The following is a 23,458-nucleotide window of genomic DNA, read 5'->3' as shown; positions in this document are numbered from 1 at the left end:
TGCCCCCCAGAACTGGTTTGAACTGGGCTCAGAGCCCCTTACACAAAGAGAACAAAGACATTTTGGGGTATAAGTATTAGACCTAAAACCCCTAAACTTTAGATCATTCCTGGAATTCAAGAGGAACCTTTGCCAAGGAGAAGAGCTGGAGAGACTTAGGATAAGTACTGCTCTTGCTGTGTGTCTGGGGTTGGCCTGCAGTTGCTGTTTCTGCCCAGGAAAGGAGAAGGAATTTGCTGTGTGCTGTGTCCCCTGCTTGAAGGAGATCACCAAGGGCCTGAAGTGAGCTGGCCTCCTGTTCAGAAGTCTCAGGAACACAACGACTTCAACCCCCAGCTCCCCTGAACTCTGCTGTTGTGAGTTCTGACCTGCCTTAAGGTGCCTGTGCCAGGTTTGGGCGTCTGGAGGTTGTTGCTGCTGTTTGGGAGCTGGAAGAGAAAAAACTCAAAGAACTACAGAAATCGACGCATCGCTCTTCTTGCGACTTTTTTTCCAGTACATCTTCTCATGGTGCGAGAAAAATTTCCACGCATCGATGTGCCTCTGCGAAAGCGGTTGCAGCACCTCATGTTGTGGCAAGAATCGACGCATCAAGGAATCGCGGCGGAAGAGGACTGGCACAGCGCTGCGCAATGCCGCTGCATTGATGGCCGACACATCCCAAAGATCCACGCATCGTACCTGTGCACACCGCTTCCCCGACGCATCACCTTTGGACCGGAACCACCATGAAGAATCGACACATCACTTCCCCTACAGATCGGAATTGACGCAACCCTTCGTATGCATGTAGCAGCACTTTAGCATCGCCTCCTCTGGGTCTCAGGAGGTTCGCATCTCTTTGTTTTCTGATGCTGCAGCTGCTTGTCTTGGTGAACTTTGACGCAACTACAGGTACTTTGGTGAAAAGTCATGCATCCATAGTTTTCAATGGTACAAGTTCTTGAAACCTTTTTGACGTCATATTTTTAACTGTGTATGTTGGAGATTTTGTCGTTTTGGTCTCGTTTAGTTTGGATAAAGATAATTAAAGATAATTAATTTTTCTAAACTGGTGTGGTGTCCTTTTGTGGTGTTTTCACTGTGTTACTGTGAGTGTTGGTGCACATACTTTAAACATTACCTTTGGCATAAACCTGTCAAGCTACCAACGGGGTGAGCACGGGTTATCTAAAGTGTGTATCCCGCTTACTCTGACTAGAAGCATGGGTCCCTATTTGGAAAAAGGTACCGACCTCTGCCAAAACTGAGCTTTTCTGTAACCAACACTATCTGCCTGTTGTTTCCATAGTAGCGTGGAGATACCCCTTCGGGGGTAATTCAGGCACTTTACAACTCCAAATCAAATCAAATCAAAACAATGTCCACCGCCCCCTCTCAAAGGGAGTCCAAACCACTGGCAGTGGTATCAAGGGAGCCTTTGGTATGCCCCCTGTCTTGCCACTGCCCTGACAGGTTGCACAGGAGCTACAGAACTCCTTCACTTTTACACACATGCTGGGTCAATAGAAATGGTTAACCAACCAGTTCTAAGTCTTATTCTGACCCATATGACCTGCCAAGGATATGTCATGGCTTAAGGTGAGGACGAATTTTTTGTACCTTTAGGGAACCACCAACCTCCTGGTGGCTCCCTCACTTAGGGCTCTGGCCTTTAGACTCCCTCATCCCAGTGGAGAAGTGTGGCTCAATGGTTAGAGAGGCAGACCCTGATGCAGAGGTCTGGCCCGGGACCAGGGTTCAATTCCCGCCTCGGCGGGTCTTGGGCTCAATTTCCTCGGACCTGATAATTCTTGCCTCTGTGCCTAATCTAATCATGGGTCCCACGCTGCAACTCTGGGCAATAGCTTGCTTAATCTCCACAAGGGCCCCAACAGCGCTGGGATGCCTGGCTTCACCTTGGGGGTGCCCAGGAGTGGACATATCACAGGGAAAAGCCAGGAAGGGTTCCACAGCAGTATGAGTACAGCGCCAGGACACCACAGCTGGGGTAGCAGTGCGCTATGCAAGTACGATATTTCATTTCATTTCAGTAGACTTTGTGGAATCCCCTGACATCACCATCCTTCTGCCTGGAGGCGGTCTTCCTCGGACTTTCAAGAGTGAGACATTCTATGTCCCTGACAAAACTCCTCTCTGCTAGGTCCACCATCTCCTATCATTTCTGCCAAGTCTGACAGATCTTTAGGGGGGAATTCCTACATAAGAGGTCAGATCCACCTCCTAGGGTCATATTCCACCTGCCCCTCTGGGGTTGTCGTAGCTGGCTCACCAGACTCAGTGCCCTTCCTCTTCTCATTGGTTGGTTGGCCCATTGTTCTAGGGTCCAAGTGTCCAGCATTTACCTTCCGGGTAGCCTGTGGCCTGATCACAGCACATACCCACCTTGGGAGGTTCAGCTTCCTAGCAAGGATCATTCTCTCTAACCCTGACCAGTCAAATGCTTCAAGATCATTTCCCAGTTGGAACTCCAAGGAGAGTGCAGGAGCCACAACTACCTTCTTAGGGCCTGTCAGACCGCCTCATTCCAAACTCTCCCTTGCAATGGGATAGAGTTTGGCTCTGCTGTCTGCAAAGAGTACTTGGAGATACACACCAGGTATTATCTGCCCTGGGGAACCCAGTTTCTCTATGACAATAGTCATACTGTCTTCTGTATCTTTCAGAGCCTTAACCTCAGTTACATTGATTTTAGGCTCTGCCTGTACCTTTCCATATTGGTATGGAAGGTGGCCAGGGTAGCAATTTGCATCCCACCCAAGGATACTAAGGCTGCCTATTTGACACCCTTCCCATTCTCTGGAACAATCTCTGCCTACAAAGATAATGCCATAGGACTGCCCACTAAAGTGCACAGGCTTCTTTGTGCAGATGGCATCTCCTCTTTTGTGTCCTCACAGATGAATCCTAACACTTCCCTGCCTTGAGAAGATCAAGGAACATTCCTGCCTTTGCTGAGTCAAAGGGCTTCCCCTTATACCCCCTCCCCTTGAAAGTGGATTGGCTTGCCCCACGCACTGGGTTTTGTGAGTCTTGTGAGGACTCTTTTGATTGTTTATCATTCTTTCCTGGGACCAAATTTCCTGACTAGACATTTCTTCATGGGTGAGTAGGATTCTGCCTCATCCCCCTATAGAGTCAGGAACCTATCTCTCCCAGCCACTGGGATCATCTCCCAGAGTAGTGAACCCCAAAATTAAAAGTGGACCCTTCTCATCTCAAGGGACCTTTCAAATGTAGTCAGCCATTTATCAATGTCATCCCCCTATACGTCCATGTGAACTATTCATTTCAGAAGCCGGGGATCACACCCACCACCCCGGGCATCTCGGCATCATCTTGATGTTGGTTGTCACCATTTCTTCTCTCTTCCTCCTATGCCCACTTCTTCTCAAGTTCCAGATTCTAATCTCCAAAGTTTTGGATGCTACCTGAGCCTCAAGCTGTCTCTCTACAAGGGACAGCTCTGGATCCTCTATGGAGGTGCCTCCCCTCCCTCCCCTTGCTGGAATTATCAACCTGGTACCGGAAAGAATGGACAAATTGTCATTATCCACCTCCTGGATGGTTGGAAGGGTCATTGTCCCCCTTTCCTTCCCTCTCTGGAGCTGACATTCCGGGCCTTAAGGGACCTTATCAGTTCTGCCTTCCTGAACGTATTATTAGGTAGCCCCCTGGACCTACCCTGCACCCTAACCTCAGCTACTGTGAATTTGGAGAGGTTAGTCATGGTATTCCTAGTTTTAGGTCAAGAAAACTTTCAAAATCAGAAATAGGACAATTTAGAGTTGTTTATAAATTAATTTAAACAGTTTATTCCAAATTTAAAAATTCAAAAATCAATTTGCTCTAGATCAATTTACTGGATTTTTAAAGATCTTCACTTGAATACTGTTAGAACTGGGGGTTTCTAGTTGGCAATGGTTTGAGCATTTTTTCAAATAGTTTTCTATAGCTTCTAGTCAGACCAAGGGGGCTACACTCCTAAAATAACCCCTGCTCAACCTTTTGGTAGATTGGCACGAGCAGGAATGCCTATCTCAGAGGCAGTGTGTAAAGCATTTGTGAGCACATACAGTAATACAGTGAAAACACTATAGATGGACACAACAAAAGTTTTATAAAAATAGGTATTCTTTATGTAGACTTAACAAAAGAGCCAAATGACAAAAATCTACAATACAGTATTATGAAAATGACTTTAAGATGGTAGAAATAACTCAGTCCACTTTAGATGGTAAATGCAACACGTTTCTCACAAAGTACCTTTGGATGCTTCATGCAAGATAAACAAAAGGTTTGCAGCGAGAACGATGAGTCGGTTCCTTGCTTCGGGGGAGGCGATGAGTCTGTTCCTCAGTGTTTGCGCAAAGAAGCTGATGCGCCTGTTCCTTACTGGAGAGCAGGTGATGCGACGATCTCGTTGTGTGTCCCGGTTGACTAGGTGGTGCCTTGATGTGATGCAATGATCCGGTGCGATGCGACAAGATGGCATCCTTGATGCGATGCGACGACGTGAAGGCGATGTGTCCATGGCCGATGGCCGTGCAGCAACTCTAACTTTGGAGCCGCGACAGGCCCTGCAAAACGCTTCTCCGGTGATGCGACGGCGACCCTTGCGTTGGCGGCACGCTTCTCCGGGTATGTGACGACAAACAGCTGCGATGTAGACACGCTTCTCCGGTGATGCGATGGCAACCCTTGCGGTGGCGACAAGCTCCTCCGATGATGTGACGGCAACAGCTGCGGATGCGGCACGCTTCTTCTCATTGAGCTGCGCTTCCAGCTCCCAACATTACAGGGGCAACTGTCTGGCCGGGGGATGCAGGATGTGGGTGTGAGCCTATGGAGCCCTAAACTGTTGTTCCCTCAATGAAGACCAGTTTTGCACTCCACCCATATCCTGTATTTTGGTCTGCAGCTACAGTTCTCCTCCCATAGGATGTTTTTTGTCTGTAGTCTGGCCACTTCAATTCTCATTCAGACAGCTTGGCTCACCTCGGCAGAGGCAGGCCAATCCGAAAAGGGCTGCTGTAAGGGGGGATTTTGGCTCATAAGTAAAGAAAGTTCTAGAACTTATTTTCTGTGATAGTTATTTATACATCTAACAGTGGCAAGTTGTTTGATTTATTCTAACTACCATGTTAATAGTTTGAAGTATATTTTTGGCTCCTTTCTTCAATAGTTATACTTTAATAAAGTATTCCAGTGTTAGCCTATGAAGCCCTTGAGCTATAATGGGGAAAATGAAATTGGCAGTATTTCTCTTACCAGGGCATATAAAACATATTTTATAATGCTCTTGCTTATGGTTACACAGCACCCTAGCCCTTAGGCACCTAGGGGAGATTTTGAGGGTGACCTGTATGTCAAATATTTTGAAACTTTAGAAGTACATTTAATTCCAAAGTCAAATGTGGAAAGAATTTACATGTAAAAGCAACCTATAAGGCAGGGCTGGCTTTTCAAACGACAGCAGGCACTACAATAGTGCACACTTAAGTGCAGTAAAACTACTAGGTCACTAAGCCTACATGTACTACCGTATACTAGAGGCTCACAGGTCAGTTGTCATGTCAATTGTAATTAACCATGATTACCATATACCTTTTGAACAGAGCACTTGCTCTGGGTCTAGTTAGCAGATCCCAGGGCACAATCATCAGTCAAAAAACGGGGGTGATCAGGGCAAAAAAGATGACTAGCTCACAATAACCAAAATATATCTGGGGTACTTGAGTTGTGCTTGATGTCAAGGAAATGATAACAGGGTTAGTTACATATGAAGTGGCCTTTGAGAACTATTTGCCATGGTCATCCTTTTTCATTTTTGAATTGCAATATATGGAAAACCCAGTTTGCATATTTATTGAAAACGTCAATAATTCTCTTTCAGATTCACGAGTGACAGGCTAGGCTTACAAATGTGCATGTTGTGCATTTAGATGCTCTCTCAGATAAGTGCTTCTCATGCAGTGCTCAAGGAAATGAACTAAATGTTTTTTTTTTATCTCTTGATTATTGTCCTTCGTTATCTCTTTCCAGGAGTGGCTTTTAGAAGATGCAATCTGAATGGCACCTGGGACCATGTACACATCTTAAACCGGACATTTGCAAACTACTCTGATTGTATTCGCTTCTTGAAAGCGGAAACCAACACTGGAAAAGTAAATATTATTTGTTTTTATGTATTGCTACTTATCTGTTAGAAGAGTTAGAATGATTGAGATATTTGCTAAAAAATACCAAAGAAAGTGTTTACGCTTGCTGCCAGGATCTTTATAGTTCCCCTTTTGTGATTAGTCAGAGCAGTAATAGAATGGTTAAAAAAAAATCAAGTGGAATTATGTAAAAGGGCGGTGGGTTACCTCACACTGACAAACCGAATGTACTCAAGAAATGTAGGACTCGACACAAAAAAGTCGAAACGTGTTGGCTGCAAATATTGACAGTGGCAAAGGCATAGGTCTCGCATTTTTACAAGTAAAATTTATTCTTCATAGCTTGGTAAATTTGGCTGTGGTTATGTGGATTGGAGAGTCTGTCAGTAAGAGAATAAGTAAATGTTTGAAGTTATGCATGGATAGGTGAATGCATGAGTGACTGAATACATGGATGAGTAATTGTTGAGTGAACTCATTAATAAATTAACAAATGAGAGCAGGGATGGATAGTTGGATCAGTGATTGAGTGCTAGGATGATTGCAGATGAGCGTATCAGAATCACAGGCTGAAACGTCTTATTGCAGCAGTGATACTGTTCGAAAATAACAAATGCTAATGTAATGCCAGAGTAAGCATTACACTGGGCTAGGCACTACTGTGTCAAGAATGCCCAAAATGTATACATAAGGACCACCATTATGGCAGTGCAGGCTTTACAAAGTAGTGGGTACCACCATGTGAAGAACACACATAATACTGCAGGAACTACCACCAGTATTTAAGCTCACATTTTCTCCATCAATCAGTAATAATTGGTGCATGTTAGCAAAAATAAGAGAAATCATCCACATACACATATCCAAAAAAATCTTCAGAGCAAACAACGTTTACTGTTTAAAGAAAGGGCAAGTGATAGAGAGTCTTTATTAGGCAGAGGAGAATGTGTGACTGTAAGGTATAGTAAGCATAGCAGTTTGGTGGTCAGTTTGCAATGATACACATCACAGCTGTCCATGGAAACCATGGATTTCCCTTTGGTGAACATGAAATGTGCACACATTTCTGGCATTGGCACAACATGGTCTGGTCAGCTACAGCTGTGTCCAGACGTTAAAACTGTTCATTGGTTTGAAAAAAACAACACAGTTTTAACTTTAGAAAATGTACTTGTTAATGCACAGATGTGTCGTGCTGCAGATAGCAATTTCCACAATTTAGCTGGCAGTGAACAGCGCCATGAAAAACAATCATGTGTTAACTGTGTTTGCTAAATAATCTATGGCAATCAATTCAGAGAAATTATCACTGAAAGTACATATTTATGCTTCCTATGACTCTCTCCTACAGACTGTGCATCTTCTACAACCTGACACTGTAGGCTGTTAGTATGCCTGTGTCACTTTAAAACAATGTTATAGTATGCTCACAGCATGACATTCCCTCCTCCCCAAATTCGGTCACCTTACTGCCCGCTATGCCCAAGAACTCTCAGAATTCAGGGTATATTGTCCAGGGCGTAGCCTTTTATTGACATCAAACCAAGTAATTTACCACAGACCATTACCAAAGAAAAGTATCCTTCTTGGATATTTAAGAACTATTCACAGCATCACACTTTAGCTGCATCAACATGTCAACTGCAGTATGTGAATTAGGCACTACATTACGCTTTAATTTTAACTCGGCCATACACTAGAACAACTTGGCCGTACATTTGAACCTTACACTTTAACTTTTTAACTCGGCCGTACACTAGAACTTGGCTGTACATTTGAACTTGGCCATCTTGGCCACCAATGTTCCACTCTGTTGCGCACATTGTGCCGGCAGGCCCCAACACGCTACAGCCAACAGTTGCAGTACTTGACATCCAAGGCACCGCATACCGCATCCGCCCACCGGAGTATCTAAACACTGGCAGCCTCCCCAAGATTCTACTCAGTCCATACATTGTGGGTTAGGGCAGTAGAGGTCAGGACTACCGGCAGGTCAGTCCCTTCTCCCCGCCGACCCACTGCACACGTGGAATCTACCCCCTCCTGGGGTCCATCGAATGGCTGCACCTCCATTGTTGTGCATCCCTCTTTGTTGTTAACTGTCAGCGCTCTCCCACAGGGTGAGAACCTCCCCGGTGTATTCACCCTCCCCCCCCCAGAATGCTGACCGTGCTCCACAACACCTGCCTATTTTAGTTTTACAGAACAACGGAAAATTCCTGACTAGATGAGTGGAGCCAATTGTTCCTATTGTTGGACTTGCTAAAATCATTTTGAACAAGTTGTTAATTGTTCTGCTTGGACTGGAGCCTCCCCAGCCCACACCACAACACATGTCTATATCGACCACCATCAGTGGAGAACATACTTCTTGAGACCTCCACTGTGCGCAGCATGCCAGCAGGCCCCGCTTTGCAACAGCCTTTTCCCAGGTCTCACCTGAGTCATACCTGCCCGTTTCTGCAGGAAGTTTGATGAACAATGAGTCTGACAGCTGCACCAACCACGGGCACTGGGTACCGCATCGGCCCACTGGGCTGTTCCTAATTGGCGTCAGAGAAAGCCTGTACTGTGTACTAAGTTATTACATGGACCGGCACTTATGCTTGAATAGTGGGTATCGGAGCAGAAGAAAAGTGGGCACCTGCCCTTACTGTTTCACAAAGGAAGAACTGCCACCGGGATTTCCTGATCACAGGAGACTTCTAGTAATAAACTATGAGGATCCCCTCCCCATACTGTTATTGTTGGCCACTTTATGAAGAGTGCTATCTCGCTACAAAGTTATGTACTTTGATAACAATGCGTGCTAAGTAACTGTCACCTCCCAGGTGCTCATTGTTTAAGGTGTTATTACCACTCCGTTTCGAGTTTTGTGGGCTGCATATTACAAGATAATACCTATTAGTATAGAGAAAGCTAAATCCAATCTTGGCCGCAAGCCCCACAGAATCCCCGCTGATGAGGGCTGCCATGCTTTCCTGTAAAGGTTAAAGGGTGGCACCGTATAATAACCCCCTCCACCATAGTCCTGGCGCTGAGCATATGGAATATCTGAAGGTACTGTCATCCATTGTAGAAGCACTGTGCAGCGCTCCTGGGGGTGTACTCTGCTTGTATTCGTAGCTGTTAGACAAGCCTTCAATTGCCCCAGAGCTGATGGCTGCTGAGTATTAGAGCTCTACAACATATTCCATGTTCTGTAATACATTTGATATAACAGTGAAATCGGTAGTAGACGTTTTATTAACTCCAACTACACAGGCCTGTGAGCCCAGTCAATCACGCCAAGAGACACAACGAAAGTAAGAAAACAGAGGAGGAACGTCAAAATGCAAAAGAGGCCCCTTTAGGGTTGCATCGATAGCCAACAAATGATTTCAACTGCTGGACATCAGACAGCACTGCTGTTAACGTTGAAGCACCAAGGCATGCTAATGACCATCATTAGAACTGGTGTGTTAAACCCTAGCCTGAGCCAACTTTCCTAAATGTCCACAAGCAGCAAAACAAGATAACATGCCCCTCTTGCCTGGATAAAAGTTGTGTTTAATTAAAACCTGTGTGTTTAACTAGCGCATACCACAAGTTTGATCAGCGCATGCCGCAAGAAAATGAGAAAGGCCAGGATTCGTAGAAGAACTGTTTTCTCCTTGATTACTCATTAAAAGCCGCTGTTCACTTATAGCCTACTTGTTAACCGCACCTGCAACCTGTACTGCTCGCTACTAAGGGCCCCCCTCCCCTAGGCGCGTGGTCGCCTGTTCATTCCCTCTGTTCACCTTCCCTGTCTTTGCCCAGGGGCTATTTTATGTTACAATCATCTGCCATTTTCTCAAATAATACTTGCTATTTCTTCAGTAAAATTGTCTATTTTTATCATTTGCGACAATAGTGTCTCTGAAAACGAAAGTATTGCAGAAAGATCATGCTTACTAGTTGGAAGTTATCTAGAGTTGTGTGAAATTGAGGATTTGTGGACGAATTTTCCAATATTCAATGCAAGCCTATAGCTTAGCTGTGCTTCATTGGAAAAGTATTGACCTGCAGTGTCACCTGTGTGGGAAATTGTTTTTTGGCTGTGTCTGATTGAGCAAAGTGGTGCTTTTGTTGTGATTGTATTGCATTGAACTCGATGTAGCTATTTAAGTGATGTCGAAGATAAGGCTACATATACTTTCTAATAATGTATAAATGCGCTTGGTTGAAAAGCCACCCGGAAGGACAGAGGCATTTCATGGATACAGGCAGGCAGTGATGACAGGTGATCTCTGAAGTCACCCTTGGTGATGGATACGAGGACCCCACTGGTATTCGATACTGGCACTAAGGGCAAATGCTCAGCAAAGCCCACCAAAGAGGGACAGGTGAGCTTCCCTCGGTTATGCATTGGCTACAGGAAGCCAGCTTTAATGCACTAGGCAAGGGCAGCAGCAGAGTGACCTAATGGCAAGCACTGGAAACTCAGAATCGATGATGAGCAATCAGGAGAGTCCTTCCATGGTCAACATGGAGTTAAGCCAACAGCCAGAACAAATGATTATATTGAGTTTCCTTTCAGGAGTGAGAGAGTTACACCATCAGGCACAGAGCGCTGAAGGGCAGGCATGGGCAAAGTTCTTTCAAGACTATCCGATCTACAGCAGAAGAGCCCACAGTTCTGCGCGGTTTCAGGTAGCCAGGGTAAGCCAAGGTTTCTTGCAATAACTACCGTCAGACATCCAACAACCTCACAAACAGTTGTCACCCTAAGTAATCCACACGTAAGCATACTTTGCAGTCCTTGTGTTGTACCATTGAACTTGCAGGACTAACACATCTGCCAGCCTGCTCAAAACATGCCCGGAACAGGAAACAAGTCTACAAACATGTATAGAGCTGGCACCCGAAGTCCACATATCCCATGCCCTACCCCAATCTATATTGATGCCTTTCAAAATGCTCCCCACTCTTGCAGAACTATAGCAGTCTTGAGTCGCCGCAAGCCAAAGTGTAGGCTACAAGAGGCAGAGTATAAAGGAGCTTAATGTATCATGCTAGTGTGGAACTAAACGTGCAGCACGAGACACTCACTGGAGATGACGATCATTTCTGAACAGTTCAGCGGGTTGGGTATGTGCTGCTGAATTCGTATGCATACTTCAGGCTACAGGTTTGCATGTTAAATACCAGAATGTATTGTGCGGTAAACAAAATTGCTTAACAGTCAGGCTGCTGAAGGGTTTTCTAACACGTCTGACACAGATCTTCCTTCAGCCAACAGATCCTCTCTAAACCTGGATAGTGTAATCTATTCTGGCGAGATCGATGAAAAGACCGCAATTAGGTTGGAGAACAATTGCATCCATTGGACGTGTGAGTTTATTGTATAAGACCTAAATTACATCAAAGGCCATGTGTGAACCTCAATTTACCGGCTTTTGGCTAGAATCGATGCAAGTGGAATAGGAGAATGGCAGACATATAATACTGCGTGCGTCTGGCTTTAAAGAGCACCAAACTGGTTTACAATTTAAATGGATGTGTAGTGTAGAGTTAAAACCAGGAATGCGGTCCTACCCATAGATATGTATGGTGCCTAGATTTTGGGTGAGACAAATATGTAACATTTAGTTACGCCCACAAAATTCGTGAATTTTGCATTATGTGAAATGTTCAAAAGTGAGTGAATTTTAAGGGAATTAAATTTCCCTTAAAGCGAAATCATCAGCTCAAACTAGTCCTTTTGCCTTTGTTTTGCCTCAATTAGGACCACGTGGTGTGACCGTAGATTAAATGTTTCCAAAAATAAAGTAGAATGGATTTTGTGACTTTTTTTGCGTAATTTTCATAAAATTCCACAAATTTCGCACAGGTCAATATTAGACGGAAACTAGATATTGACAGATTTTTTGCACCGGACATGTACAGCAACACAAAATGTAGTTCACCTGTTGGTGGCCGCCAGCATCTTTATTCTTTCACAAAGGTGAAAAGGAGGCAGGTGTACTTATAAAAAGGGTAGCCACGCACGCAGTGCAGTTGCGGCGCATTTCCTTGTATGCATACAGCTGTGATGTCATGTTCTGAAACAAGACCATGTCTGTACGCAGTCACACCTAACATGCTGTCATTACAAAGCAGCAAAGCTTCGATTTCAGTTTGTGATACCTGTCTGTGTGAGTATCGCCCCTTCTCCTATGAATAGGAAGCAAGCAATATTATGCTGCAATGACAGAACGGAAAGCATGATGACCGTAGGAGGATCAGTAAGCTAATGTCCAGTAATATCGCTGTGAGCAGACAGGATTGAAGAAGGCTTGAATAAAAAACTGCGCCTCTGAATATTTGCTAAGGGCTATCTCAAGACAGCCTTAGCTGCACAGATTGTTACATCTGGAGGCATTCTAATGCTCTATTGTTCCCTCATAAAGACTGCCCACGAATTAATGACAGAAATTAACGCCCAGCCTCTGTTTAGGAGCCAGTGCTCCAAATCTCTTGTGATGGCATATGTTGCCAAAATGTCTACATGGGTTTAATTTAAATAGACTGTATATGCTGCATCAGAAAATGAAGTATGACTTCCAGTGCATAGAACTGAAGAGGTGCGTGTGCTCTGATTGACGCAAATCAGGATGCCATCAAGGAAGACTGCATTCAGGTATGTAAGCTGGACTTGATGTGCATTGCTGCACATGTTTGTTTACCTCATTGTGAGATGAGTCAAGTTGAAGTAAGAGAGAGAGAGTAAGAAATCAATTTATTGGCTGAGGGGTGACTACAATCCTTGTCAGAGTGAACCAAAAACGTCAGTAAATTAACCTGTGCTGAACTCTCTAGTAGTTTACCACAAAGTAGTCCGGCTTAATTTAGAGTCAAAGTATAAAGTATGTATGACATACACAAACAGTAATAAAGTTACAGCACAACACAAAAAAGCGCCAAACCAATGTAGAAAAGTAGAGTAAATGTTAATTAATAGAATGAGACCAAAATGACAAAACTCCAATCAAGATTTCCAAAAACATGCTGTTTTAATGTTTTAGGTAGACATATGTGCTAAAAGCACACTCCGCCACTTGCAGTCATTTGGCAGTTCTAGACTGGGGGAAGTCGCATGTTCAGGATGAACACTATTGAACACAGGCCGGATAAAAGGACCATGTTAGCCCTGCTAAAAAAGTTACCTTCTCAAAGAGTCCAGAACTTCAGGATTTCACTTTTTCTTCTAAAGGGATTTACTCTGATGCCTTCCAATGGACTAGGATCTGGGAGGGTACCCCCTTAGGTTTAGTGACTCACTCTAGCAGTGGCCAGCAGGGCTAGGGTCAGTGCATTTCTAGGTGCAGGCAGGTCCAATAGCAGCAAGTCAGATGATAACCTACTAGGAGGCCTCTGGAGCTTGTTTTGTCGATTTAGCTCAAAACAGGCGGTCATCCAACTGACCATTGGAGTCAGTCAGGTAGCCTGGAATGAAGAAAGCAGGTGCAGTCTTCCTTCACAGAGAGCACAGAAAGCCTCAGGTAGTAGGGCAGTCCTCTGGGGCATAAGACAGGTCTCATTCAGCAGGGAATTCCTGTGGGAAGCAAGACAACCCTCAAGCAGCATGGAAGTCCTCTGCTAGCAGCAGAGCAGTCCTCTCGGGAACAAGGCAGGTCTTAAGCAGCAGAGCAGTCTTCAAGGGAACAAGGCAGGCCTCAAGCAGCAGGACAGTCCTCTGGAGAACAAGGCAGTTCTTCTTCGATAATATCTGCAGGTCCAGGAGTGTACTGAAGAGTGGCTCAGGAGATTCAATGTTTATACCTGGTGCCATCCTTTTATGTGAATTTTCTAGACTACCACCACATCTGGTTTTGAAACATTCTTCCCTTCCCCTCGAGGGTGATGCAGCTTAGGAACTGTGGCCAGGCCCTCTTCTTCTACCTCCTCCTCCTCTAAGTCTAATTTCTCACCCTCAGGGCTTTACTCTTCTTGCCTCACTGGTGTAGCTAGCATTCTCCCAAATCGCCTCAATGGTTGTGAGGGCTATCTGGAGTACCACTCTGGTGGCTTTTCTCCCCACATTTAGCCCACTCTCATTGGAAAGCCTCTGCAGCTCCACCCAGCTGAGGCTGTCAGCATTGCTCAGTTCCTATTTCATTGCAGTACAAAGGATGTGAGGTAAACTTACATTTGGAAAAAGGAAAAAAATTGTCAAATCAAATCCTAAGGAGAGTTTCAAAAGAGGTAAACTCTGATGTTAGAATTGTTTATACAGGATTTTAGTGCTATGTAAATCACTGAGTGGTGTTGCACAAATACTAGTTCTAGATCCCACAGCTACCACCAATGTAATAAATCAATTATTGGTTAGGGTTGGAAACCATACTCCAGCAACAACCACAATTCTTGTCAGGGTGAACCTCAAAAGTCCTTATATTATGCTATGCCTAACCTTCTTGAAGCTTGGCAAGAAGCAGTCAGGATCCACTTAGAGGTAATGTTTTATATTGTTACACAAACACCAATAAAGTTAAAATACTACACAAGAAAAATGTTAAACCAATTTATGAAGATACAGTAGATTTTGGTAAATGAAATAACCTAAAATTTTCAATATCCAATCAGTAGAACCAAAGATGTGAGGTTTTTAAAGTACGGAGAGAAAACCGTGCAAAAAAGAGAAAGGCTCCCCTCGTGGTAATCTGGTCTTGCTAAACCGTGTCAAAGTCACAAGTTCAGGCTGACCATGGTGGGAGTTGCACCTTTGTGTTCTTGGTGTTGAGATGGAGGTCCTGCATCAGTCTGTTGTATGCTGCATCAGTTGTGATGAAGTCACCGATCAGGAGCTGCAAGGTGTTGTGACGCAAAGTCCTGCATCCAGTTGCATCACGCTGAGTCTGTTCCAAGGAAGCCACCAGTCAAGAGCTACAAGGTGCTGTGATGCAATGTCCGGCTTCGGGTTACATTGCACTATGTAAGTTCTGATGAAACCATCAGTTGCATCAGGAGGAGTACACTTTGACTCCTGCCAAGGGTCCAGGCCCTGAGTGGCATTTCTTCGGGTTCAGGACTTGGCTGGGCAGTTGCAGGGCAGACTTATTGAGCTTGGTGTGTTCCTGAGGCCAGCCAGTTGGCTGTTGAAGTCACTCTGGTGGTCCTCTGTTGAAGGAATAGATCCAGCCTTCCTTCCTCAGGCAGCAGGGCCGTCTTTCTACAGAAGGGCAGCAAAGCTAACCTGCTTCTGATTCTTCCATAGATCCAGAAGGTATAAGATGTGGGATCTGAGAGTGCCACCTTTTATCCTCAGTTCCAGCCTGTGGGGGGTAATGCCTCCTTTGTCTCCCTTTTAGTCTTCCTAAGTTTGGCAGCATTTAACTTACAGACTTTGGGTACTGGTAGTGCCAATTACTAGAGATGTACAAGTGAACTAAATGTGACAATTGGGTATAAGGAAATTTTACCATGCTTGAGGTAGAGACTGCAAACTATTATGCACTGGTTTGCAGTGGTAAAGTGAACAGAGTTCTAAAACCAACATAAACTGAGCAAAACACAAGGGGTGAAAGTAAAACATTTGGGGGCTTCCACGCAAGGGTGTCAGGTTTAACAGTTCCTATTTACAGAGCAGCCCTTTCTTCTCTGATTTTCTTCATCTTTGTATTAACACAATGTCTGAGGTTAAGGGAAATGGTATAAGGCTACAGTCATCACTTGATTTGAAATGTAGTTGTCATGTGGACTTTTGTGAAGTGATGTTAATTAAAGGAGTATGTCTACATCACATTCCAGTAACAGAGCAGGATTCAAGTGACCCTGCTAAGGGTATGTTGTTCCAGATCCTGGTTGTATGGATGGGAAAGATTTACTTACGTAATTGTTGTATTTTGCCACCAAAGATTGTAAGCTTGTCTGACAGGCACATGAAGGTTCTTGTGATAGATATGTAAATGATGCAGCTGGTTTGGAAGATGATGTGGACTAGAAAGGGGAGACACATGAATTCCATGAAGAAGGGGGCGACATGATTATTCTGTTCTAATGTCCCAGTGTAGTGTACATTATTACATCATTTACCTGGGTAACTCGAAAATGTGCTTCTCACTGAAGGAACATTTTTCACTCACTTAAGTATCTTATTTTCTATCAATTAAACACAGAGGAAATCAAAAGTGGATTTGTGAGATTCATAAAGCATATGAAAATGAGAGTACCAAAGTGTTTTTGTGACTCTAAAAACAAGTCTGTACGCTGTGATAATTGGTTGCTACGTATAGAATTTTTCATGACCTAGTGCTAGTTTAGAAAATATTTTGGACTGTCACGATTTCATGTTCTTGCTCATAAGTTAAGTCAGTGTTTGTGCAAACACGTTTCGAAACTATATTATGAAAGAATGTGTCTGGAAGTAGTAATATGTGACAAGGTTTCTGCATATTGGTTATGGTGCATTTTGGCAGGGATGTGTCCTTCCTGTTGTTTTTGGTGCTGATGTGTTTTTATGCTGCATTATTGTTTTGTCATGTTTTGTTGTACTGCAATTGTAGTGTAGTGTTCTATTTTGAATATTTTGTTTTGTTGTGTCCCATTAACAAGGCCCTCCTTAAAAAAGGTACAGCTATGAATAAGTTCTTAAGGTAACTACTGTGTTTAACAAACTAACATTTGTACAAACACAACTGTTGGTGCTGCCTAGCTGTTTGGTGGCAGTAGCTGCACAGCTATATACAATGTGAATTGTTTTTTATTTGAATGCTGCATGCAGGGTTTTCCTACAAATGTATCAATACATTATTACTGATGCTTGTTCAAAGACTGAAACGCTGCGGAAATGAATCAGGAGTGGAGAAAAGGGAGATGAAAGCTATTGGAGCTTATAATGTTCTTCATTTCAGTTGTTTTTCTTTCCTTTCAGAGGGAATTCTTTGAACGACTCTCTGTCATGTACACTGTGGGGTACTCCATTTCCTTCTGTTCCCTAGCAGTGGCTATTTTCATCATTGGTTATTTCAGGTAAACACATGGACAAGAGCTATGTCTATTCTATTTCCATTTTCAATCCTCATGCTATCATTTTATTGCCCATCTTCCGTAATGTGAAGTATGAGTCATGTTCAATCTCTGAGGGGAGACTGTAATATACTGGCTATAATGAAAAGGTAATTATCCAATCCAGTTTCCCAAAGAAAGTAAGTTTTTTTTGCTGCACAACTCTACCTCTTATTTTTAACTTGTCCCGGAGGGACAGTCGAATCTGCAGTTAGAAAAGTGTACTTTAAAGGGACTTTGTTTTACAATTACACTTGTTGAAACGCTTTTAAAATGCATTAGAAGATAATAGTTTACTCTACAATTGTTGTTGAATATTTTCAGTAAATCTCCTGTGCATCAAATGGAATTATTTAATATAGTTACATTAAATTACCATGTATGCACTGTGGTTTATTTGCCAACTCCTCGAATGAAATGGAATTACTATTGATATATCAACTAAATGAGCCAAATATTACTTGGCCGTTATAGAATATACTGACTTATTTCTCTGACCACTATGGCAAACATTCCAGTGGAGTGACTACAATTTATATTTACCAAGGTGATCGGGATTAGCTTCTGAAATATACATTTAATTTCACACAAAAGAGATCTACAAATTGAGCCTAAGAAGTGAGGAATTTTATTTTTTCTCTGAAAAGAATTAATTTTGTTTTTATCTTTTTTCAGTTTTCATTAGGACGCTTATCCCTATGCACAGTTGGGCATGATTCATCATCATACTGTTCATCATCATAAACATAGGCACATATGCTTCTTCTTACTGTTACTATGAAGGCAGTCCCACTACCATAATTATATGAGAGAAGGGGTCAGCACTTGAATACTGATCTGTCGTTTAGTACAGAGGAGAGATGAGCAGATGTCTTAATGTTCAGAGCCCCTGATCTGATTAAACTGCGGGGCTGAGAACGCTCTGGGCTATTTCTTACAATTTACTCTGGTAAATGGACCTTTTTATTAGCCTGAGAGGAAAAGAGACTAAGGACAATTTAAATCTCAAAGTGCAGTGTGATCATTAAGACCACACAATAAAAGTTTGCGTCAGTAATTTGAAGTTAAAAGGTTTATTACAAACTCAAAGCCAGACTGATATATATAATTCTTAAAAACATATTATACAACTACAAGACTGCCAAAGGAGCACTAAAGTGCCATATAATATTGGGCCTCAACATCAATGAGCATATACAATTTTCAGTTTGCTGCAATGCAAAACATGAGTAAACAAATTTGATGAGCAGATGAATGGTTTCGATCCTGCTCCCCATACATGGAAAAGATTTTCAAAATCTACCAAACCCTACCCTAAACTAAGGATAGGGAAACCCCTATTAAATCAAGGAAGCAAAAAAGGTGTCAACATCAGAACCTCTATAGAAGTTCTATAGATCTCGAAAATTGCATAACATAATGCCACCAAATCGACATGTCAACAGAGGTCTGTACTTCTTTATATATAAAGGGGATCTAACTGACCCCAAGGAGAGTTCACTAATTTAAATGCACAAAGAAATTTTGAAAAATGTGACTTCATCATAGTACTTTTCCATTCTAAGAAATAAACTTGAACACTCCTCCCATATTCCAGTCTCCACTTTCGAAGCGCCCAAATGGTAACACTCCCTTGGGCCTTCATTAAAATGATTTGACCTTGCCAGTTCTTCTTTGCCTCACTATCTCACAAATGCAATGAGCTTCTCACTAACTAATGAATGCCTTGCTCTGCACCTGTAGAAGAGAAAACTGGCAGAAAAAGCTTTCCCTTTAATATCAAATGTCTCAACGGTAAGCTAACTTAACAGTTTCTTTAAATGCATATTAATACTACAACCTACATGCAGCAATCTCATGAACAAAATCTTTAATGAAGGAATCAACTATATTATGCTGTACTTTTATACGTGATGCAATACACTAGAACATGTTTTATTTAATCCACGGCGGAGTTCCTGGAGTGTATGATTTTAGGGGGTCAAAGGCTTAGTACATATACCCAATAGTGCATTTGATGAAGGATCTCTTTCAACCCAGTTCTGACTGTCAGGCTATATGTGGGGATAAATATGTGCTTTGTTTGTGGACAGAACACTGCCTATTGAAGTGTCAGCCCCTCTCATTGCTCCCTGTGGAGGAAGCACATCAAATGCAGATGAGTACTCATAATGCAGATGAGTCTCACCTTTTTGTGTTTGCGGCTGTTCAGAGGGAATGCACAACGTGTAGCTGTCACCCAATCCTTGCTTGTATTGGAGAAAGGCTATCAGACAGAAAGAGTAGTTGATACAGAGAAATGTCCACTTTCTAAAAGTGGCATCTCTAAATCAGCAATGGTCAATCCAACTTCAGCAGTAAGGAGGATTTATCATTACCTTTCCAAACACATGAAACATGAAAAATGCACTCCTCTCTGATCAGGAATTACAGCTTAACAGTGAATTAAGGCCTTCCCAATGCTGGCATATGAAAGGGGTAGGTCTCACAGTAGTGAAAAATGAAATAGGCTGTTTGTAACAGAACATGCAAAACATGCATGTACATGTCCTACCTTTTACTTAAATAGGGCTCTGCCTTTAGGGTTGCTTAGGGCCTATTTTAGAAGTGACTTGCCTATATTAAAGGGAGTGATCCAGGCTTGGCGAGTAGTTTTAAATGCCAAGTCGATGTGGCAGTATACTGCTCTGATAGGCACTGCAGTGGCAAGCCTGAGATGGGTTTGCAGGCTTCTCCTTTGGGTGCAGCAGCACACTAGTAATATTTGAGGTACAGGCCATGAGTATGTAGTATACCACTGTACAAAAGACTTCCTAGTACACCAGTTAGCTATACACCAATGTCATCATGTTTCTGGCGAGAAGCACATGCACTTTAGCACTGGTTAGCAGTGGTAACGTGCTCATCGTCCTAAGGCTAACAAAAATAATCAGCAAAACATGGAGGCAAATGTCATAAAGCCTTAGGCAAGACCACCCTAAAGGTGCTTGGTCTAGCAACCTGATCTATGGGCAACACATCATTCATTGTGTGCCCCGGGCAATGACTGAAGCAGGAATCGGTAGAAGAAATACAGTTCAGGGTTTCAACATCATGCAGTAAGATAGCTGCAGACATGGGCAATGTGGTCTAACACGACTCTACATGCCATAATGACTTCACAGCCATGCACTGATTCTTCATCCAAAGTTGATCAAATAGGAGATCAGGGAAATGAAGCTCAGGAGTCAAACTACCAACATGTTTAGGACAAACCAAGAGTGACAATGTAAAATAAAATAGACACTGTTACAACCGTAGCCAGTTTCCTTAGCGCTTATCACCGTAAATTGAGGAACAGAGTGGCAGTCACTGAACCTAAAACAGCTTCTCTGGATCCCCTGTCACAGAACTTCACAGTCAAATTGAAATTTCAGAAGAGAGAATTCACTTTCTTGAATAGAGGGCCAAGGACACTGGAGGACGGCTAAGGCAGAACAACTTCCTTATTGTGGGAAGTCAGAAGCTGTCTTTGGAATTATTTCTGGTGGAATGGCCTGCCAGGATAGAAATCCCCAAGGACTTGTCCAAGTTCCTTTCCCTTGAAGGCCCAGAAGGACACTGGTGTCTCCAGCACCACTAAGATCCAACCCTCTACACTTTGTAACGAAGCTCAAGAATAATTGTGACCTTGACTACATAATTTAAAAGCAAGACATATTGCCTACTTATACACATCTTGTGAAACTAAATATTTATGGTGCATATGATCAGAATGTCTGATTGTGAGTGGGAAAACACTGAACCCTGGAAGTCAAATACGTTACTATCCTAAAAAAACATGAATGTGAATGATGATGGCAAGATGCACTTTTTTAATGGAACAAAGGAGGCCTGCTATTGGGCATCAGAAAACGAAGGACCACAGATTGACACACAGAACCAGCACTCTCAATGGTGTAAGCTAACATTTTGGAAGCTCTGTAGTTAGAACAAGTTAGAACTGCAAATCAGACAGTAAAAGATAAAGCAGAGGGGTTAGAGTGAATGGCAGCTGCAAAAGAGGATGCATCCAAGATGCAAGAACAAACACCGACTCTAAGTCTGGATTGGAAAGTACTGCAAGACTATGAAGAAGGAGCAAGTGATTGAATGACTGTTGTTGCCAATGTCTGTAGAGCTGGAAACTCTGTACCGGTGGGGTTTACGTAGCTTCAGGTTATCATGAACGTCCCTGGTTAGTACATTGGCACAGTAGGCGGAAGAAGACAAAAAGAATAAAACATGACCCCCGCTAACTTCATTCTTGGACTTTACTAAAAGATAATGTACTCTGCATATTTAGTCAATGTTTTATTAATTCTTCTGTTTCTTTATTTTTTTTACAGAAAATAGTTGTTTTCATGTTAGTGACTCTGTGAATGGTTGATTGAGGATTCTGTTGGTACTGGGGAAAGAAGCCATATGAGTAGGTCTGAACTGAATTTTAGGAAGAACACTGAATCATTCTAAATTTACAGAGATGTGTTGAATCAGGGTTTAATACAATAAGACTGTTAAGATTGCAAGGCATCTTTCATTTTATATTGGCAACATGGAGGGTGTTGAAGTGCTTTTACAGTGAAAAGCACACTACTTCAGAACCAAGAAAGGATTAGTGGTGAATAATTATAGTGTTTATAGGAAAGTAATTTGAGTGGTGGATATGCTAGTCAGTTATTTGGATTGAGAAGGATAGTGGAGGGATAGAGAAGGGAAAATGGGTTGCATTTATATAGAGCTTGTTTGCCCTGATAGGGGGAGGTTGAAGTGCTTTTTCTTGGCGAGTAGCACGCTACTTTTAAACCCAAACAGTGTTAGTGGTGAATTATGAAAGTCATTTGAGTGGTGGATATGTTAGTCAGTCATTTGAATAGAGAAGGAAAGCAAAAGGATAGAAGAGGTCAAAAGGTTTGTAATTGTATAGCGCTTGCTACCCCTGATGAAGTGTTGAAGTGTTTTCTGCGAGTAGAACCCACAAAGGGACTTGTGGTGAATTAGTATAGTGAAATATGAAATTAATTTAAGTGGTGGACATGTTAGTCTGTTATTTGGATTGCAAAGGATTGTTTTGGAGCTCATAGCAGTCGGAGGAGGTTTGGGATGAGTAAAACACCGAGGTGGAGGGGGATGAGTAAAAGGGAGTTGGAGGGGGAAGAGTCAGGGGGAGGGTTTATAAATGCTTGTGTCAGGGTTTTAGATTAGTAAAAAGAGGTATGAGATGATGCAAGGAGGAGTGGAGTTAGGAAGAGCCTTGAAAGGGTTATTTTGGGGATTATAGTAGTGGTATAGGGTTTGGGATGAATGAGAGAGTGGAGGTAATGGTTATATTGATAGAGGTATAGGGTGAGAAATTGGTTAGTAGATTGGAAAGATTAGTAGAAAGAGGTTTGAGATGAGTCAGAGAGTTGAGGTAGAAGATATATTGAGAGGGGTACAGGGTAAACGTAGGGTAGGGCATTGGGTATGCTGAGTTAGAAGAAAAGTAATAAATATGTAAAAGCAATAAATATATAGATCCAAAAGTAATAAAGATATAATTCCATAAGTACATGGAAGGTATATAGATGCATAACGGAAGGTAGTATATGTAGAATAAAGATGCATTAAATAAACTCTGGCTTTCAAGTGTTGTTGTACTTTCAATTAGTTTTTTTCTCTTTTTTACATGCATATGTGTATGTTTTTTAGAACAATAGTGAAGCACTTATAGATAAATAGTTAGGATAAAAAGATGTATTTATTTATGCAGCCACTTATATACTTGTTATCAGTAAAATATACATTTGTTAAGCAGAACTAATGCATATCTTTTTTTTAAACATAAGTATTGTATACAAAGAAATACACATGTATATATAGTACAGATAAATACTTAAATACAAAGAGATATGCTGTATATTTCTATCTGTTCTATGTACTAAACATTGCTCCATTCCAAGTCAGACCATGAGGGACTCGATTGCCTTCTTTCTTGATGGCCCAGTTCTCGCCCTGTAAGTAAACATAGATTACCCACTTTCGTCTGCAAATTGTAAAGGAGGAGTCATGTCTTTAAACATTGGGAGGACTCCAGATACAGATGGTCTGCCCATACAATTTTAATCAACATATGAGGGCTTGTTAGTCTGACGATTGATGGGCCTGTGCAATGTAAAAAGGAAGTTGTTGCTTTATTGCCATCCACAACAGAGGTAGGGACAGAAGTGATTACAAAAACCTGATTGTAATGCCTTAAAGAGGACTTTGTATAACTATATTTTATGTGC

General features: G+C 42.4%; 1 protein-coding gene across 1 annotated transcript in view; it reads left to right on the top strand.

The window, feature by feature from the left end:
- PTH2R (parathyroid hormone 2 receptor) overlaps positions 1-23,458 on the top strand; it is a 721,892-nt gene that overhangs the window by 333,061 nt on the left and 365,373 nt on the right. The window contains exons 4-5 of the mRNA XM_086958607.1: positions 6,046-6,167; positions 17,038-17,135. Of these exons, the coding sequence (XP_086814733.1) occupies positions 6,046-6,167; positions 17,038-17,135 (220 nt within the window). The remainder of the gene's footprint in view (positions 1-6,045; positions 6,168-17,037; positions 17,136-23,458) is intronic.

This window comes from Lissotriton vulgaris, chromosome 2_1 (assembly GCF_964263255.1).
Source record: "Lissotriton vulgaris chromosome 2_1, aLisVul1.2, whole genome shotgun sequence".
Classification (NCBI taxonomy): domain Eukaryota; kingdom Metazoa; phylum Chordata; class Amphibia; order Caudata; family Salamandridae; genus Lissotriton; species Lissotriton vulgaris.
Note: the sequence above shows the minus strand (reverse complement) of the source record. Positions and strands in the feature narration are given on the sequence as shown.